We start from the raw sequence: 13,707 nt of genomic DNA on the forward strand, positions 1-13,707 counted from the left end.
TCTTAAGGGGCCCTTCGCGTTCCTAGTTTTTGGGATTGCACTAAGCAAAAGAGTCCACAAGATCCACCATATAAATCGAGCCTCCAGATTTTGATTTGCAGTGTTTTCTCAAACTTTTTTCATGTTTTATTGGATATTTTGGCCTATAACAGCCAAACCTTTGAAGTTTTAGATCCGATACTAAGACAAAAATTGTAGCCAAGACAATAGTTAAGAATTCTCTAGTACATTGCAAAAACATTGGAAAACTCATTCAGGCAGATCTGGCTGTGAGAAGGTGTTTTTTTTGCGAAAACATTGATAAATCACCATAAACAGCTGAAAATGGTAATTTACCAATATTATCACGAAACATTTGCACATTCACAAGGCCAAAACTGCCTTAAGGAGCATTGCACTGCTTTTACGATGTACTTGAGAGTTTGTAACTATTGTCTTGGCTAAAATTTTTGTCTTAGTATTGGAAAGAAAATCTCAATAGTTTGGCCGTTATGGGCCAAAACATCCAAAACAAGTAAGAGCGTGCTAAGTTCGGCCGGGCCGAATCTTATATACCCTCCACCATGGATCGTCGTCGTTTTTCGAGTTCTTTGCGCGGTATCTCTTTTTAGGCAAATATAGAATAATGAATAAGAACTATTATGCTATTGGAGATATATCAAGTTATAGTCTGATTCGAACCATAAATGAATTGAATGCTGAACATTGTAGAAGTCGTTGTGTAATATTACAGTCCACTCGGATAAGAATTGCGCCTTGTAGGGGCTCGAGAAGCAAGATCGGGAGATTGGTTTATGTGAGAGCTGTATCAGGCAATTGATCGATTCAGACCATATTGGACCCGTATGTTCAAGGTCAAGGGAGAAGCCGTTGTACAAAATTTCTACCAAAACGGATGAAAATCGCGCCCTCTAGGGGCTCAAGAAGTCAAGATCCCAGATCGGTGTATGTGGGAGCTATATCAGCTTAAGGACCGACTTGCGCCATACTTAGCACAGTTGTTGGAAGTCATAACAAAACACCTCATGCTAAATTTCAGCCAAATCGGATGAAAATGGCGCCCTCTAGCGGCTCAAGAAATCAGGATCCAATATTGGTTTATATGGCAGCTATACCAGGTTATTAACCGATTTGAACCAAACTTAGCGCAGTTGTTGGAAGTGATACCAAAATACCATCTGCAAAATTTCACACAAATCGGACAAATCGAATCGAATTGCGCCATCTAGAGACTCAAGACCCAAGAACGGTTTATATGGCAGCTATATCAAAACATGGACAGATTTGGCCCATTTACAATCCCAACCGACCCATACTAATAAAAAGTATTTGTGCAAAATTTCAAGCGTCTTGCTTTACTGCTTCGAAAGTTAGCATGCTTTCAACAGACAAAGGGGCGGGCGGACGGACAGACCAACAGAAATGGCTGGATCGACTTAAAATGTCATGACGATCAAGAATACATACAGAATGACGAAAGTAGTATACCGCCTTCCTATGGTGGAGGGTATAAAAACGTGTCAAAAGTCTGAGAAAAACTGCATGTCAAAATCTGGAGGGTCGATATTCACTATAGACGTATGGACTATTGGACTTTGTTGCTCACTACAATGCCAAGAATCAGGAACGCGAAGGGCCCATTACATTTTTTTCCTTCTTCCATACTAATCACCCCACCCTTATATATATTTATATACATATATAAAACTTTTTTACACAATAGAAATAAAAAAAATCTAAAATGACATATCCTTGGCGATCTCTTCTACAAAAATATATCCCTCAGATGCTGTTGCCAAAATTTGAGCAGGAGGTAAAATAAAGCCAAACCGACCACGATCTCTCAACTCAACGGTGAAGGCATATTTAACACCCAACTTTTCATATGCCCAATCTTTGGAAGTACCTGCTGCCAACTTCAGTATCTCATATGAAGCACCAGTAACATAAAGTTTTCCAGTTGCATTATAGATTCGCCGAGCTGCTTCCAGACACACACGATCCAAAGTGTCGGCATGTTCAGTTTTTTCAGACTTAGTGCCATAGGGGTAAATGAAAGCCTGTCTGTAACTGTGAAATGATAAGTAGGCCTCAAGGTTATCCTTTATACTTTCCAAAAAATTCACCATAGCTCGCGTCTCCAGTTCTCAATTGGCAGCTTTGCCATGATAAGCGTCATGGCATGGGCCATTTGAAGAGCCGACAGTAGCCCAACCCACATTAAAATTGCGATTAATATCAACACCCTTGCATTTGGAGGTTTTGTGGGGTGCTCGATTTTTACGCCATAAACGATCTTTACGGCGGCTATACATGTAGCCATCTGGATTTACCACAGGCATGAAATACCACGTTTTGTTGCGCATATATTCAGGGTTCACATCCCAATTTCTCGTTAGTTTATAGATGATATTGGTGACACTGGCTGGTGCTACCCATTCTCGGGCATGTATGCCACTATCAATCCAGATTTTCTTATTTGCTTCGAGATTTTCAGAAATACTGTAAATCATTTAGGAGGGAAAAAGTTGAGATATTTTTGGCAATTGGGTTTATGGAAAATTAACACACATTTTACCTGTTGCAATTTGGTTGTCTTTTGTGCACAACATAACATAACACAAGATTTTTTTATAGTGTCCAGATGGTTTGATTTAGATATTTACATAGATTTTCAATCTAGCGTTTCGAGGTTTTCAGTGGTAACACATATTACGATTATTACACATTTAAATTTAAAACTTATTTTAAATTAAAATTTTTTCTCTGTTAGGGTATTGTTGTTAAAATTTTTTCCGAAAAGTTTTATGTACAAAATTTTGAACCAAAAGGGGTCTGCTTAACCTAGGTGAGATCAAAATTAAATTTTAATTCAACTTCTTAAACGTAAAAGAGCCTGAAACAGCGTTTTAATACAAGGCAACATTAACGGAGAAGCTGCAACATAACACCCATACATGGGACGACATAACGGCAGCATGTACGGTGACGGCCACCTCTATCATTGACATTGCTCGACGATCCCAAAAACCATTGTTAAGCAACGAAACTGTACAGAAAATAAATCACCAGAAACGTCTACGCAACGCTCTGCTACGGGCAAAATCAAGTGTAACTAAAATCGTGGACAGGACTGAATATCACGCCTCCGCCTCGGTGGTCAATAGCAAAGTTCGCAGAGATAAGCGAATATATTCTATTACGCTGGCAGAGCAAGCCGAAAATGCACCTAATATTGAAAACCTGCGTGGTGTCTACGAGTCAGTAAAACAAATGAGCGGCAACAATATAAGACCAACGGCAATAATAAAAGATGAGGACGGATGGCAATTAACAACATCCGAACAACAATTAGAGCGATGGCGCGGTTTTTTCTGCTCCGAAGAACCAGCAATCTAGGAAGTAAGCTCCGATCTTCTTAATCCTCCTGTGCGCGAAACTAACGGATATATCTACGGCCCCACCCACCTGCGAATAAATTGAGGCAATTCTGGTCTCACTCAAAAACGGCAAATCAGTCGGCCCTGATAATAGACCTGCTGAACTGTTGCGGTATGGGGCATACCCCATAGCTCAAGCGATCACTCCAATAATCTGGGAGGCCTGGAATACAAACGGAGACCATGCTCACAATCCCAAATAAAGGTGACCTTACCCAGTGTAATAACTGGAGGGGGATTACATAACATTGCTAAACGCAATAAATAAAGTGATGGAAAGTCTTCTTCTGCAAGGTATTTCGCCTGCACATGACAGCATTTTGAGGAAACAGTCAGGTTTTCGGCTAGGACGTTTTTGTGCCGACGACATTAACTCCCAGTCTGCAGAACTTAATACACACCTATACCTTTTATTCATCGACTTCGAGTGTGTTTTTGACACAGTTTCGCAAAGTTCAATGTGGAGCACGCTGTTGAATAAGGGCATCCCTGAAAAAACGTGACACTAATTAGGGAGCTGTATAGGAATGCTGACGTTTCAGTCTGTTTCAATGGAAAAGAGACCCGACCTTTCGGGATCGACAAAGGAGTTAAGCAGGATTGCATCCTGCCACCGACGCTATTTTTGTACCCCACCAAAGTAGGTATATTCATTTTGTCGTTTGCAAAACATCGAAATATCCATTTCCGACCCTATAAAGTGTATATATTTTTGATCAGCGTAAAAACTAAGAAGAACTAGCCATGTCCGTCCGTCTGTTCGTCCGTCTGTCTGTTGAAATCACGCTACAGTTTAAAAAAAAAGAGATATTGGACTAAAACTTTGCACATATTCTTTTTTTTTTGTCCATAAGCAGGTTAAGTTCGAAGATGGTCTATATCGGACGATATCTTGATATGGCCCCCATATAGAACGATCCGCCAATTTAGGGTCTTAGGCCCATAAAAACCACATTTATTGTCCGATTTTGCTAAAAATTTGGGAGTTGCGTTAGGCCCTTCGACATCCTTCTTCAATTTGGCCCAGATCGGTCCAGATTAGGATATAGCTGTCATATAGACCGATCTCTCGATTTAAGGTCATGGGCCCATAAAGGCGCATTTCTTATCCGATTTTGCCAAAATTTGGGACACTGAGTTGTGTTAGGCACTTCGACATCCTTCTTTAATTAGCCCCAGTTTGGTCCAGATTTGGATATAGCTGCCATATAGACCGATCTCTCGATTAAGGTCTCGGGACCCATAAAAGGCGCATTTATTGTCTGATCTTGCCAAAATTTGGGACAGTGAGTTGTGCTGGGCCCTTTGACATCCTTCTTCGAATTTCGCCAGATTGGTCCAGATTTTGATATAGCTGCCATATAGACCGATCTCTCGATTTAATGTTTTGGGCCCATAAAAGGTGCATTTATTGTCCTGTCGCCGAAATTTGAGACAGGGAGTTAAGTTAGGCCTATATCTCGATTTAAAGTCTTGGCCCCATAAAAGGCGCATTTATAGTCCGATTTCGCTGAAATTTGACACAGTGACTTGTATTTATTAGTATTTGGTCCAAATTGGAACACATTTCGATATTGCTGCTATGGGGCATAAGGTATGCATTTTTCATATATAACCGAGGTGGTGGGTATCCAAAGTTTGGCCCGGCCGAACACATTTTTACTTGTTTATTTTATAAGACTCCGTATTAGAAGCAACTAATGTTGAGGCACCCTATGGCATACGCTGGGGTATTAACGACTTCCTCGGAGACATCGACTATGCCTCTTTGTGCATCGCATCGAGCACATAAAGGCGAAACTGGAACCACCGAATGAAAATGCTGCCAAAGTAGGCATGAGGATAAACATAGCAAAGACCAAATTGATGAGGATTGGAACAACAAATCTGACACCGCTCACTATAAACAACCATATGATTGAAGCCGTTGACAACTTCTCCTATCTTGACAGCAAAACAATAAAGGACGGAGGACCAGAGGCAGACATTCGCGTACGCATCAACAAGCGCCTATCTTAAAGTCAACATAATACAAAAGTCAGGATCTTCACCAGTAGTGTGAAATCTATTTTATTATACTGTTGTGCAACTTGGAGCTTGACATATGAGATTACCCGTAAAGTCTAAGTTTTCATAAATCGCTGACAACGATAAATACTTAAAATTTTCTGGCCAAACTGTATTTCAAATGAAGAATTGCAAATAAAAACAAACATTTCCCTTGTCTATGTAGAAATCCGGAAGAGAAAATGGAATTTGTTGGGTCATATCCTACGCCGACCGTGCGATGATATGGCGAGAAATGTCCTAAACTAGAACCAGCAAGGACAGCGACGGACGGGACGCCCGAAATACATATGGATCCGCTGTACGAAAAGAGAGTTGGAATCAACCCATATATCGTGAAATCAAGCCAAGGCTTTGGCCAACGATATAGCTCGATGGGGTTGTTGATGCCCTAAGTTCACACTGAACAGTTTACCATTGGCCATATTTTATGTAATATACAAGGGACATATATATATACCGCTAGTTAATAATAAAAGGTTCTTCTATTAAATAGAAGTAAAAACTTTTCATTGGCGACTGAGAACGATGAGATTAAAAAACTAGTTTGCCGTTTGAGAACGTGTAGTTATAAACATTTAAAATTTTGAATAGTTGGTGCCGACGGTTTGGCAGTCAGAACAGATTTTGCAAAGGTCAATGTGCCCAATTTTGTAGGCCTGCTAAGAACCCCCCGGACCACCTGGTCTCGTCAACACCTCATTCGCATTCTCAAAAGGCAGATGCGTTTTGGTTTCATCCCACTGTGCGATGTTTCAGTTAACTTAAAGTTCCTTTCCATGTGAGATAGAGTTATGCTTGAATGCTTACTCTTGTGAGTGTTTGAAAGTGTGCTTAAAATTACTTAGTGCTTGAACAAACATTTCCATAGTGCCTATTTACAAATCATCAGTGCTCATATTTGTGGGTTATAGTTTTGCGTGACATAATTCTTGTGCTGATTTTTCGATTTGTGAATGAAATTGTATTCCTACCTATGTCCTCTTTAAATTCAATGGCCCTTGGTTACCGAATTTGCTTCTAATTTTAGTGAAAAAGTGACCCAGTAATATATAAAACTATATTTTGTGCAAACAATTTGGACAAGTTTTCTAAAATTTCAACGACTTTCCGAAAAAAATTAAATAGTTAAAAATTTTTTGTAATTGCTTTGGTGTATTTAAATTTAAACTAAAATTTGATTTTATTTGGCTTAAAAAATATTTTCCTTAATTCATTATCCTTATTCACTCAAATATCTCTAGCGACTGCTTCAACCAGCGTATAACCTTCAAAGGCCGTCTGGATTATTTGACTGGGAGGCAAAATGAAACCAAAGTTGCCGCGATCTCTCAACTCAATGGTGTAGACATATTTGGCGCCCAACTTGGAGCACGCCCAGTCATCGGCTCCTCCACCAGCTGGTGGTAACCACTCATTTCTTGAGCCCACACGATATTTTCTACCAGTTTTCTGTTTTATTATTTGGGCCGCTTCATTACCCACTCGTTTTAATGCTGGAGCATACATATATCTGGCAGCCTTATGGCCATAGGGATACAACAACATTTGACCATAGCTGTGAAAAGTCAAATAGGCCACCATATCAGTTTTATCTTCGAAAAAATTCAATATAGCCTGTGTTTCCATTTCGGAAAAAGGTGCGGGTCCATGATAGGTAAATTTACAAGGATCCTTCGAAGAGCCCACGGTATTCCAGCCTATATTAAAGTTACGATTTATATCCACACCTATGCAACGCGAACGTTTGGAGTGGGGTGCACGATTTTTTCGCCATAGTCTATCTATCTGGCGACTATAGACATATCCATCGGGATTCACCATGGGCATAAAATACCATGTTTTATCGCGTATATAGGCCGGCTGTTCATCCCACTTGGCCATTAGACGTTGAATGATATAGGTTACCGTGGCCGGTGTTATCCATTCACGGGCATGTGTACCACCATCTATCCAAATTTGGTTTGCATTTTCTTCAGCATTTTCCGAAATTCTGCAATACAAAAGTGTTTAAGTTGACTTTATGGTTTTCGTTGTACCTTGGCCGGCTGACTAAAATAAAGCCGAGGCAAAATGCAGGATTTATTGTTTTTGATACAGGAGTTTCTGGTGTAATTGGATTTAAGGGTTTAAAGGAGTTTCCAAAGCAGCAGGCAATGCATTAGCATTATCGTATTAGTTTCAAAAGCTGGGGAGAAGTGTTAGGTACAAATCATCAGCATCATCAAATCGATTCACTCTTAAACATAAAAAAAACCTAAAAAATTTTCAATATACATTCCTGCAATATACACATCACATGCAGACGCGAACGCGAATGCGTCCAACGTAGCGACTATATTTTCTTCCGGTGGTATTTTTATTCTATGGGCGACATCATTGCCAAAATCATTGATTTTTGCAAAGGCATTGGTCATTATATCGTATCGTATCATTAGATCGTAGTCTGTACAAAAATGTTGAATATATAAATCCAGCTTTGATAGAAAGAATTGACACAATGCTCTTTAATCAATAGTTTTAAAATAATTGGCGCCCAACGTTGGGCTCCGATTCTAAGAAATATTGTGCGGGCCACCTTTGTAAAAATTGGAAATAAAAATCAATTCTTCCGCAAGATAATATTTTCCCTTTAAAATAAATTGGCGTCCAAAGTTGTACTCTTAATTAAGCTCAAAGATGTAGACATATGTGGCGCCAAACATTGCGACTTCCCAATCAGTTGCTGATATTCCACCAGCCCTTCGTTCTTTAAGAAATAAAACATAAATTTTTTTCAAAAAAGTGTTTTTCTCGTCAATAACGCCCAATGTTGGGATCTGATTCAATGATCCAATAGCCGTGGCAAGTATGGTCGAAATCCGTTGATAACCTATTGGGTTGCCCAAAAAGTAATTGCGGATTTTTTTAAAAGAAAGTAAATGCATTTTTAATAAAGCTTAGAATGAACTTTAATCAAATATACTTTTTTTACACTTTTTTTCTAAAGTAAGCTAAAAGTAACAGCTGATAACTGACAGAAGAAAGAATGCAATTACAGAGTCACAAGCTGTGAAAAAATTTGTCAACGTCGACTACATGAAAAATCCGCAATTACTTTTTGGGCAACCCAATAATATTGCTGCATTTATAAACCGATCTCCTGATATGACTTTTTGAGCCTCTGGACAGCGTAATTTTAAACCATTTGGCTGAATTATGAACATGGTATATTTGTATGACTTCTAACTGGCATGCCATGTACAGTCCATATAGCTCCCATATGTATATGAAAAAGTCATACAAAGAACTTGTCACCTGCGGTCCATGGTGGAGAGTATATGAGATTCGGCACGGCCAAACTTAACGCGCTTTTACTTTTATACCCACCACCGAAGGATAAGACCCTATAAAGTATATATATTCTTGATCGTTGTAAAAATCTAAAAAGATCAAGCCATCCCCTTCCGCTGAACCGTCTGCCTGATATTGAGCTGAAACTTTACAAATTATTTTTTTGTCCATAGACAGGTTAAGTTTGAAAATGGGCTATATCGGACTAAAACTTGATATGGTTAGGTTAAGTTGAAAAGAGGGTGCAGATATGAATCCGCCCCATGCCACTATGGACATACACCTAAGCCAGTAATCGGCTTGTTGTACGCTCTAAGAACTATAAAGTACTCTTTAAAAAGAACATTTTAAGTGAGGAAATCTGTGCTACTTACAAAATCCTTAATTGTTTTCAATACCACTCCCCTAAGTTGGTTCATGTCTGGTATTGTGTCTCCACCTAAGTGCCGGTATTTGTTTGACGCGAAAGCCGGGCAATGAGAAAGGAAATGCTCCAACGTCTCACCATCTTCCCCACAAGCTATCACTTGCCGCACCGATTTTACATAAGGGAGCTCGTAGTCCTATGTGTCCCTTTATGATACCAATAGCTATACTGAGCTCCTTCTTGCTTCCTTTCAGTAATAGCCTGGTCTCTTTACGATCTGGATCCCCCCCAGGATTTTCGCCGTCCTACCGTGTACCGACCGTTTCGCTGTTCCACAATTTTGCATGCGCATTCGTCGCCCACTCTATCTTGATATAGCTCCCATATAAACCGATCTCCCGATTTAAGATCTTGGGTACATATAATGCGCCTTTATTACCCGATTTCGCTGAAACGTTGCTTAGAGAACTGTGTTAGGTTCTTCGACGTCCGAGCCCTATATGGTCCAGATCGGTTATTGGATATCGCTGAAATTTGGCACCGTAAGCTGTGTTGGGCTCTTCAAGATACCCTCCAGATATGGCTTAGATTGACCTTTAATTCGATATAACTGTCATATATACCGATCTCCCGATTTAAGTTCTTGGACCTATAATTGGATATAGCCGTCATATATATATCTAGACATTAATTTCCAGATTTGAGATCTAGGGACCATAAAAGGCGAATTTACTGCCTGAATTTTGGTACAATGAGTTATATTAGAGCCCTACACTTCCTGAATATGGTGTACATCGGACTATATTTTGATATAGTTACCATATAGATCAATATACGATTCTAGGAAAGTAAATTGTGTTAGACCCCTCGACCGGCCTTGACGTTATTAGGTTAATATATATCCAAGGTGGTGGGTAACCAAAGTTCGGCCCGATGAACTGGCGCCCAACCTTGAGCAACGGATTGCAGCAATCTTTTTATACGCACTACCATAAGATGGGGGTATACTAAGCTAGTCATTCCGTTTGTAACACCTCGAAATATTGATTTAAGATCCTATAAAGTATATATATTCTTGGCCGTCTCGAAATTCAGAGTCGATCTTGCCATGTTCGTCCGTCTATCGAAATCACGATAGCAATCAAACGTGTAAAGCTGGCCGCTTGAAATTTTGCACAGATACTTAATGTTGATGTAGGTCGTTGGGGATTGCAAATGGGCGATATCAGTCCAGATTTGGAGATATCTCCCATATAAACCATCTTCCGTTTTGACTTCTTGAGCCCCTGGAATCCGCAATTTTTGTCCGATTTGGTAAAACTTTTGCAGATAGTGTTTTGTTATGACTTTCAACAACTGTACCAAATCAGTACAAATCAGTCAAGAACCTGATATATCTCCCATATAAACCGATCTGCCGATTTGACTTCTTGAGCCCCTGGAAGCCACAATTTTTGTTCGATTTTGCTTAAATTTTGCAGATAGGGTTCTGTTGTGACTTCAAACAACTGTACCAAGTACGATCCAAATCGGTTAATAACCTGATATAGCTCCCATTTAAACCGATATCCCGATTTGATTTCTTGAGCCATTACAATCCGAAATTTTTGTCCGATTTGGCTGAAATTTTGCGCGTAGTGTTTTGTTATGACTTTTAACAACTGTACTAAGTAAAGTCCAAATCGGTCTATAACCTTATATAGCTCCCGTATAAACCGATCCGTCGTTTTGACTGAGTCCTTACAAGCCGCAATTTTTGTCCAATTTGGCTGAAATTTGGCATGCTGTGTCACGAATTCCAACAACTGTGCCAAGTTCTTTCCAAATCAGTCTATAACCTCATATAGCTACCACTTAAACCAGTCTCTCGATTATCCTTGTTCGGTTCCTAGAATCTTATATTTTTGTTGGTTATGCCCTTCAACTAAATTAAGTTTGTATACATTTTTAGCAGAATCCATGGTGGCGGGTTCCCAAGATTCGGCCCGGCCGAACTTAGGACGCTTTTACTTATTTGATAATAGGAACAATAAATCATATGCTTTTCCAAATTTTATCAGTTGCAAATATTGTGATTCAATTATAATCGATGTAAAATTAAAAAGTCCACATTTATTTATGTGGACTTTTTAATCCTTTAAAATATCTTACTGCTAATTTTAACCTCATTCAAGAAACAACGTTACCATCTTTCATTTTAAGGATAAATTCAAACAGCTTTAGCCACCGCTTCAACTAGTATATAACTTTCAATACCCGTTGGAATAATTTGGCTAGGTGGTAAAAGAAAGCCATAAGTACCGCGATCTCTCAACTCAACAGTGTAAACATATTTGGCATTCAATGTTGCTCCTGCCCAATCATCCGCACCTCCACCAGCAGGTCTTAATAACTTGAATCTTTGTCCCACTCGATATATTTTTCCAGTTCTCTGTTTGATCTTTTGCACCACATCATTACCCAAGGCTTGCATTTCAGCAGCACGTGCATGCATGACATATGTATGACCATAAGGATATGCCAATGCTTGATTATAGCTATGAAATGTTAGAAAAGCCCCAAAATTTGTTCTTCCTTTCAAAAATGCCACAACTGATTGAGTCTCCTTTTCGGAACAAGGTGTGGGGCCATGAAAGTTTAATTTACATGGATCTGATGCTGATCCCACCGTATTCCAGCCAACATTGAAATTTCGATTTATATCCACACCTTTGCATTGAGGATTTTTGGTGGATGCACGATTTTTACGCCACAAACGATCGAAGCGACGGCTAAAGACATAGCCATCAGGATTAACCATGGGCATAAAGTACCAGGTTTTATTGCGTATATAGTCAGGTTGTTCATCCCATTTGAACGTGAGTCGTTGAATTAGAAACGTTACAGTGGCCGGTGTAATCCATTCACGACCATGAGTACCACCATCTATCCAGATTTTTGCGGCATTTTCGTCATTATTTTTGGAAATACTGTAACACAAATAGAGGGTGAAATTGTTTTCACTTTCCGCTGGAGTATTCATATCAAAAGCTGAAGCACGTTTGCCCATATTTAGCGGATGTCGATTATGAAGATTAACAGAAGTTTTTAAAGCATATGATCCTTGAATGACTCCAAAAAAGCATCCACCCATTAATAACTCCAGAATAACAAGCATAAGATCAGTTTACGATTTTAAACTGTCTACCAACAGATGATGATCAATTGAAGTAACTGACAAATTGGTAAAGCAAAGTTAAAGTAGTTCAGTTACTTCAATATAAAGGGTTATTATTTTCATTTTCAAGTTTTTTGGGCAAAGATCATTAAATTTTACAATTTTTGTTTGTTTCTCTTTCGAGACGAGCTCAATGATCGGAGATTTTTCTTTGCAAATGGGAATGGAAAGCCAGAGATAGCAACACACACCAACCAGAGAAGACGTTAATATCCTTATCACATTTGAAGAACATGCATACTGTCCTGGTTGTTATAACCCTAATAGGCGACCTACTATTCGTAAAGTATTCACACTTGTCGTCCTCACGTTGCGATCGTACCAGTTCACGCATCCTGGATTTTGGTCTGCAGGACCATGTTATGGTCAGGCAGCCCGAAGCAGGACTCATCTTCCCGGTCCTCAATGCTGTTCTGTTCTTTAGCTTTGATCCATTAGTGTAGCATGAATAACGGGATGGAGCTACAAGAGGCCCATCAATCCAATACTGTGCCTTTGTGTCTTGCGCTCGAGTGCAAACCTCTCTTCGAGTTCAAATCTCTTCTTTTCCATCCAGGTCTCCTATAGTCGCCCCGATTTTGGCGCGATGGTATAATCTGTTTTCGTCATCTATTCACTCTCCCATCGCCTCATAGCCGTCTGATATCTAAATTGTATGTCCATTGGTTGCACAAAATGTTCTCTGAAACTTTTGCAATGTTCTTATTTTTCACATCTTCTCCGACTCCCCTCAGATTGTGAGCCTATTTCCAGCCTACGGCCCGTCTACATGTATTACTACCCGTGGATGCATTCGGTTGAGGAAGCGTGTCGTCTCGAATTGGTCCACGTTTGCCTTCCTCATAAGCAGATTCATTACATCTTTGCCGACTTCGACTTCATTGCGCTCTCGAGCTTTCATATCCCCTTTGTACACTTTTCAACAGTTCATTAAAGCATTATAAGACCGTTATTTAAAGCCGGAAATCGCAATGAGGTTTCTAATTACGGGGGCGTTTTAAAATTGAATGCTATTCCGAAGCTATTAGAGAAATTTTTGACTTCCGGAAATCGAAATCGACGATAACAAATATTTTAGAATTTACTTGTTTGGTCAACGATGGTTTTAGGGAACGATAGCAAACGGATACTACCTATACCGATTTTAGTAAAGCATTTGATAAAGTCAACCACAAACTTCTGTTAAGAAAAATTAATCTTATTGATTAAAGTCCTTCTTTACTAAAGTGGATCAGATTATATCTGACTGAACGTACTCAAATCAATTGTTGTTTCTTCAGGTG

The 13,707-nt window shown here is 39.4% G+C and overlaps 2 protein-coding genes across 4 annotated transcripts in view; one reads left to right on the forward strand and one right to left on the reverse strand.

Annotated features, from left to right (window-relative positions):
• The window catches only part of LOC106085895 (bromodomain-containing protein DDB_G0270170), a 252,082-nt gene that overhangs the window by 25,491 nt on the left and 212,884 nt on the right, over positions 1–13,707 (forward strand). The window lies entirely within an intron of this gene.
• LOC106085896 (carboxypeptidase B) overlaps positions 1–13,707 on the reverse strand; it is a 62,627-nt gene that overhangs the window by 8,608 nt on the left and 40,312 nt on the right. Inside the window, exon 5 of one of the 2 annotated variants that reach the window (XM_013250354.2) lies at positions 6,697–7,500. The exons of the other annotated variant lie outside the window; for it this stretch is intronic. Within the exon in view, the coding sequence (XP_013105808.2) occupies positions 6,738–7,500 (763 nt within the window). The 3' untranslated portion in view covers positions 6,697–6,737. Of the gene's footprint in view, positions 1–6,696; positions 7,501–13,707 lie in introns of those variants that run through there. 2 annotated transcript variants of the gene reach the window in all.

The sequence above is a fragment of the Stomoxys calcitrans genome, chromosome 4 (assembly GCF_963082655.1).
Source record: "Stomoxys calcitrans chromosome 4, idStoCalc2.1, whole genome shotgun sequence".
Classification (NCBI taxonomy): Eukaryota; Metazoa; Arthropoda; class Insecta; order Diptera; family Muscidae; genus Stomoxys; species Stomoxys calcitrans.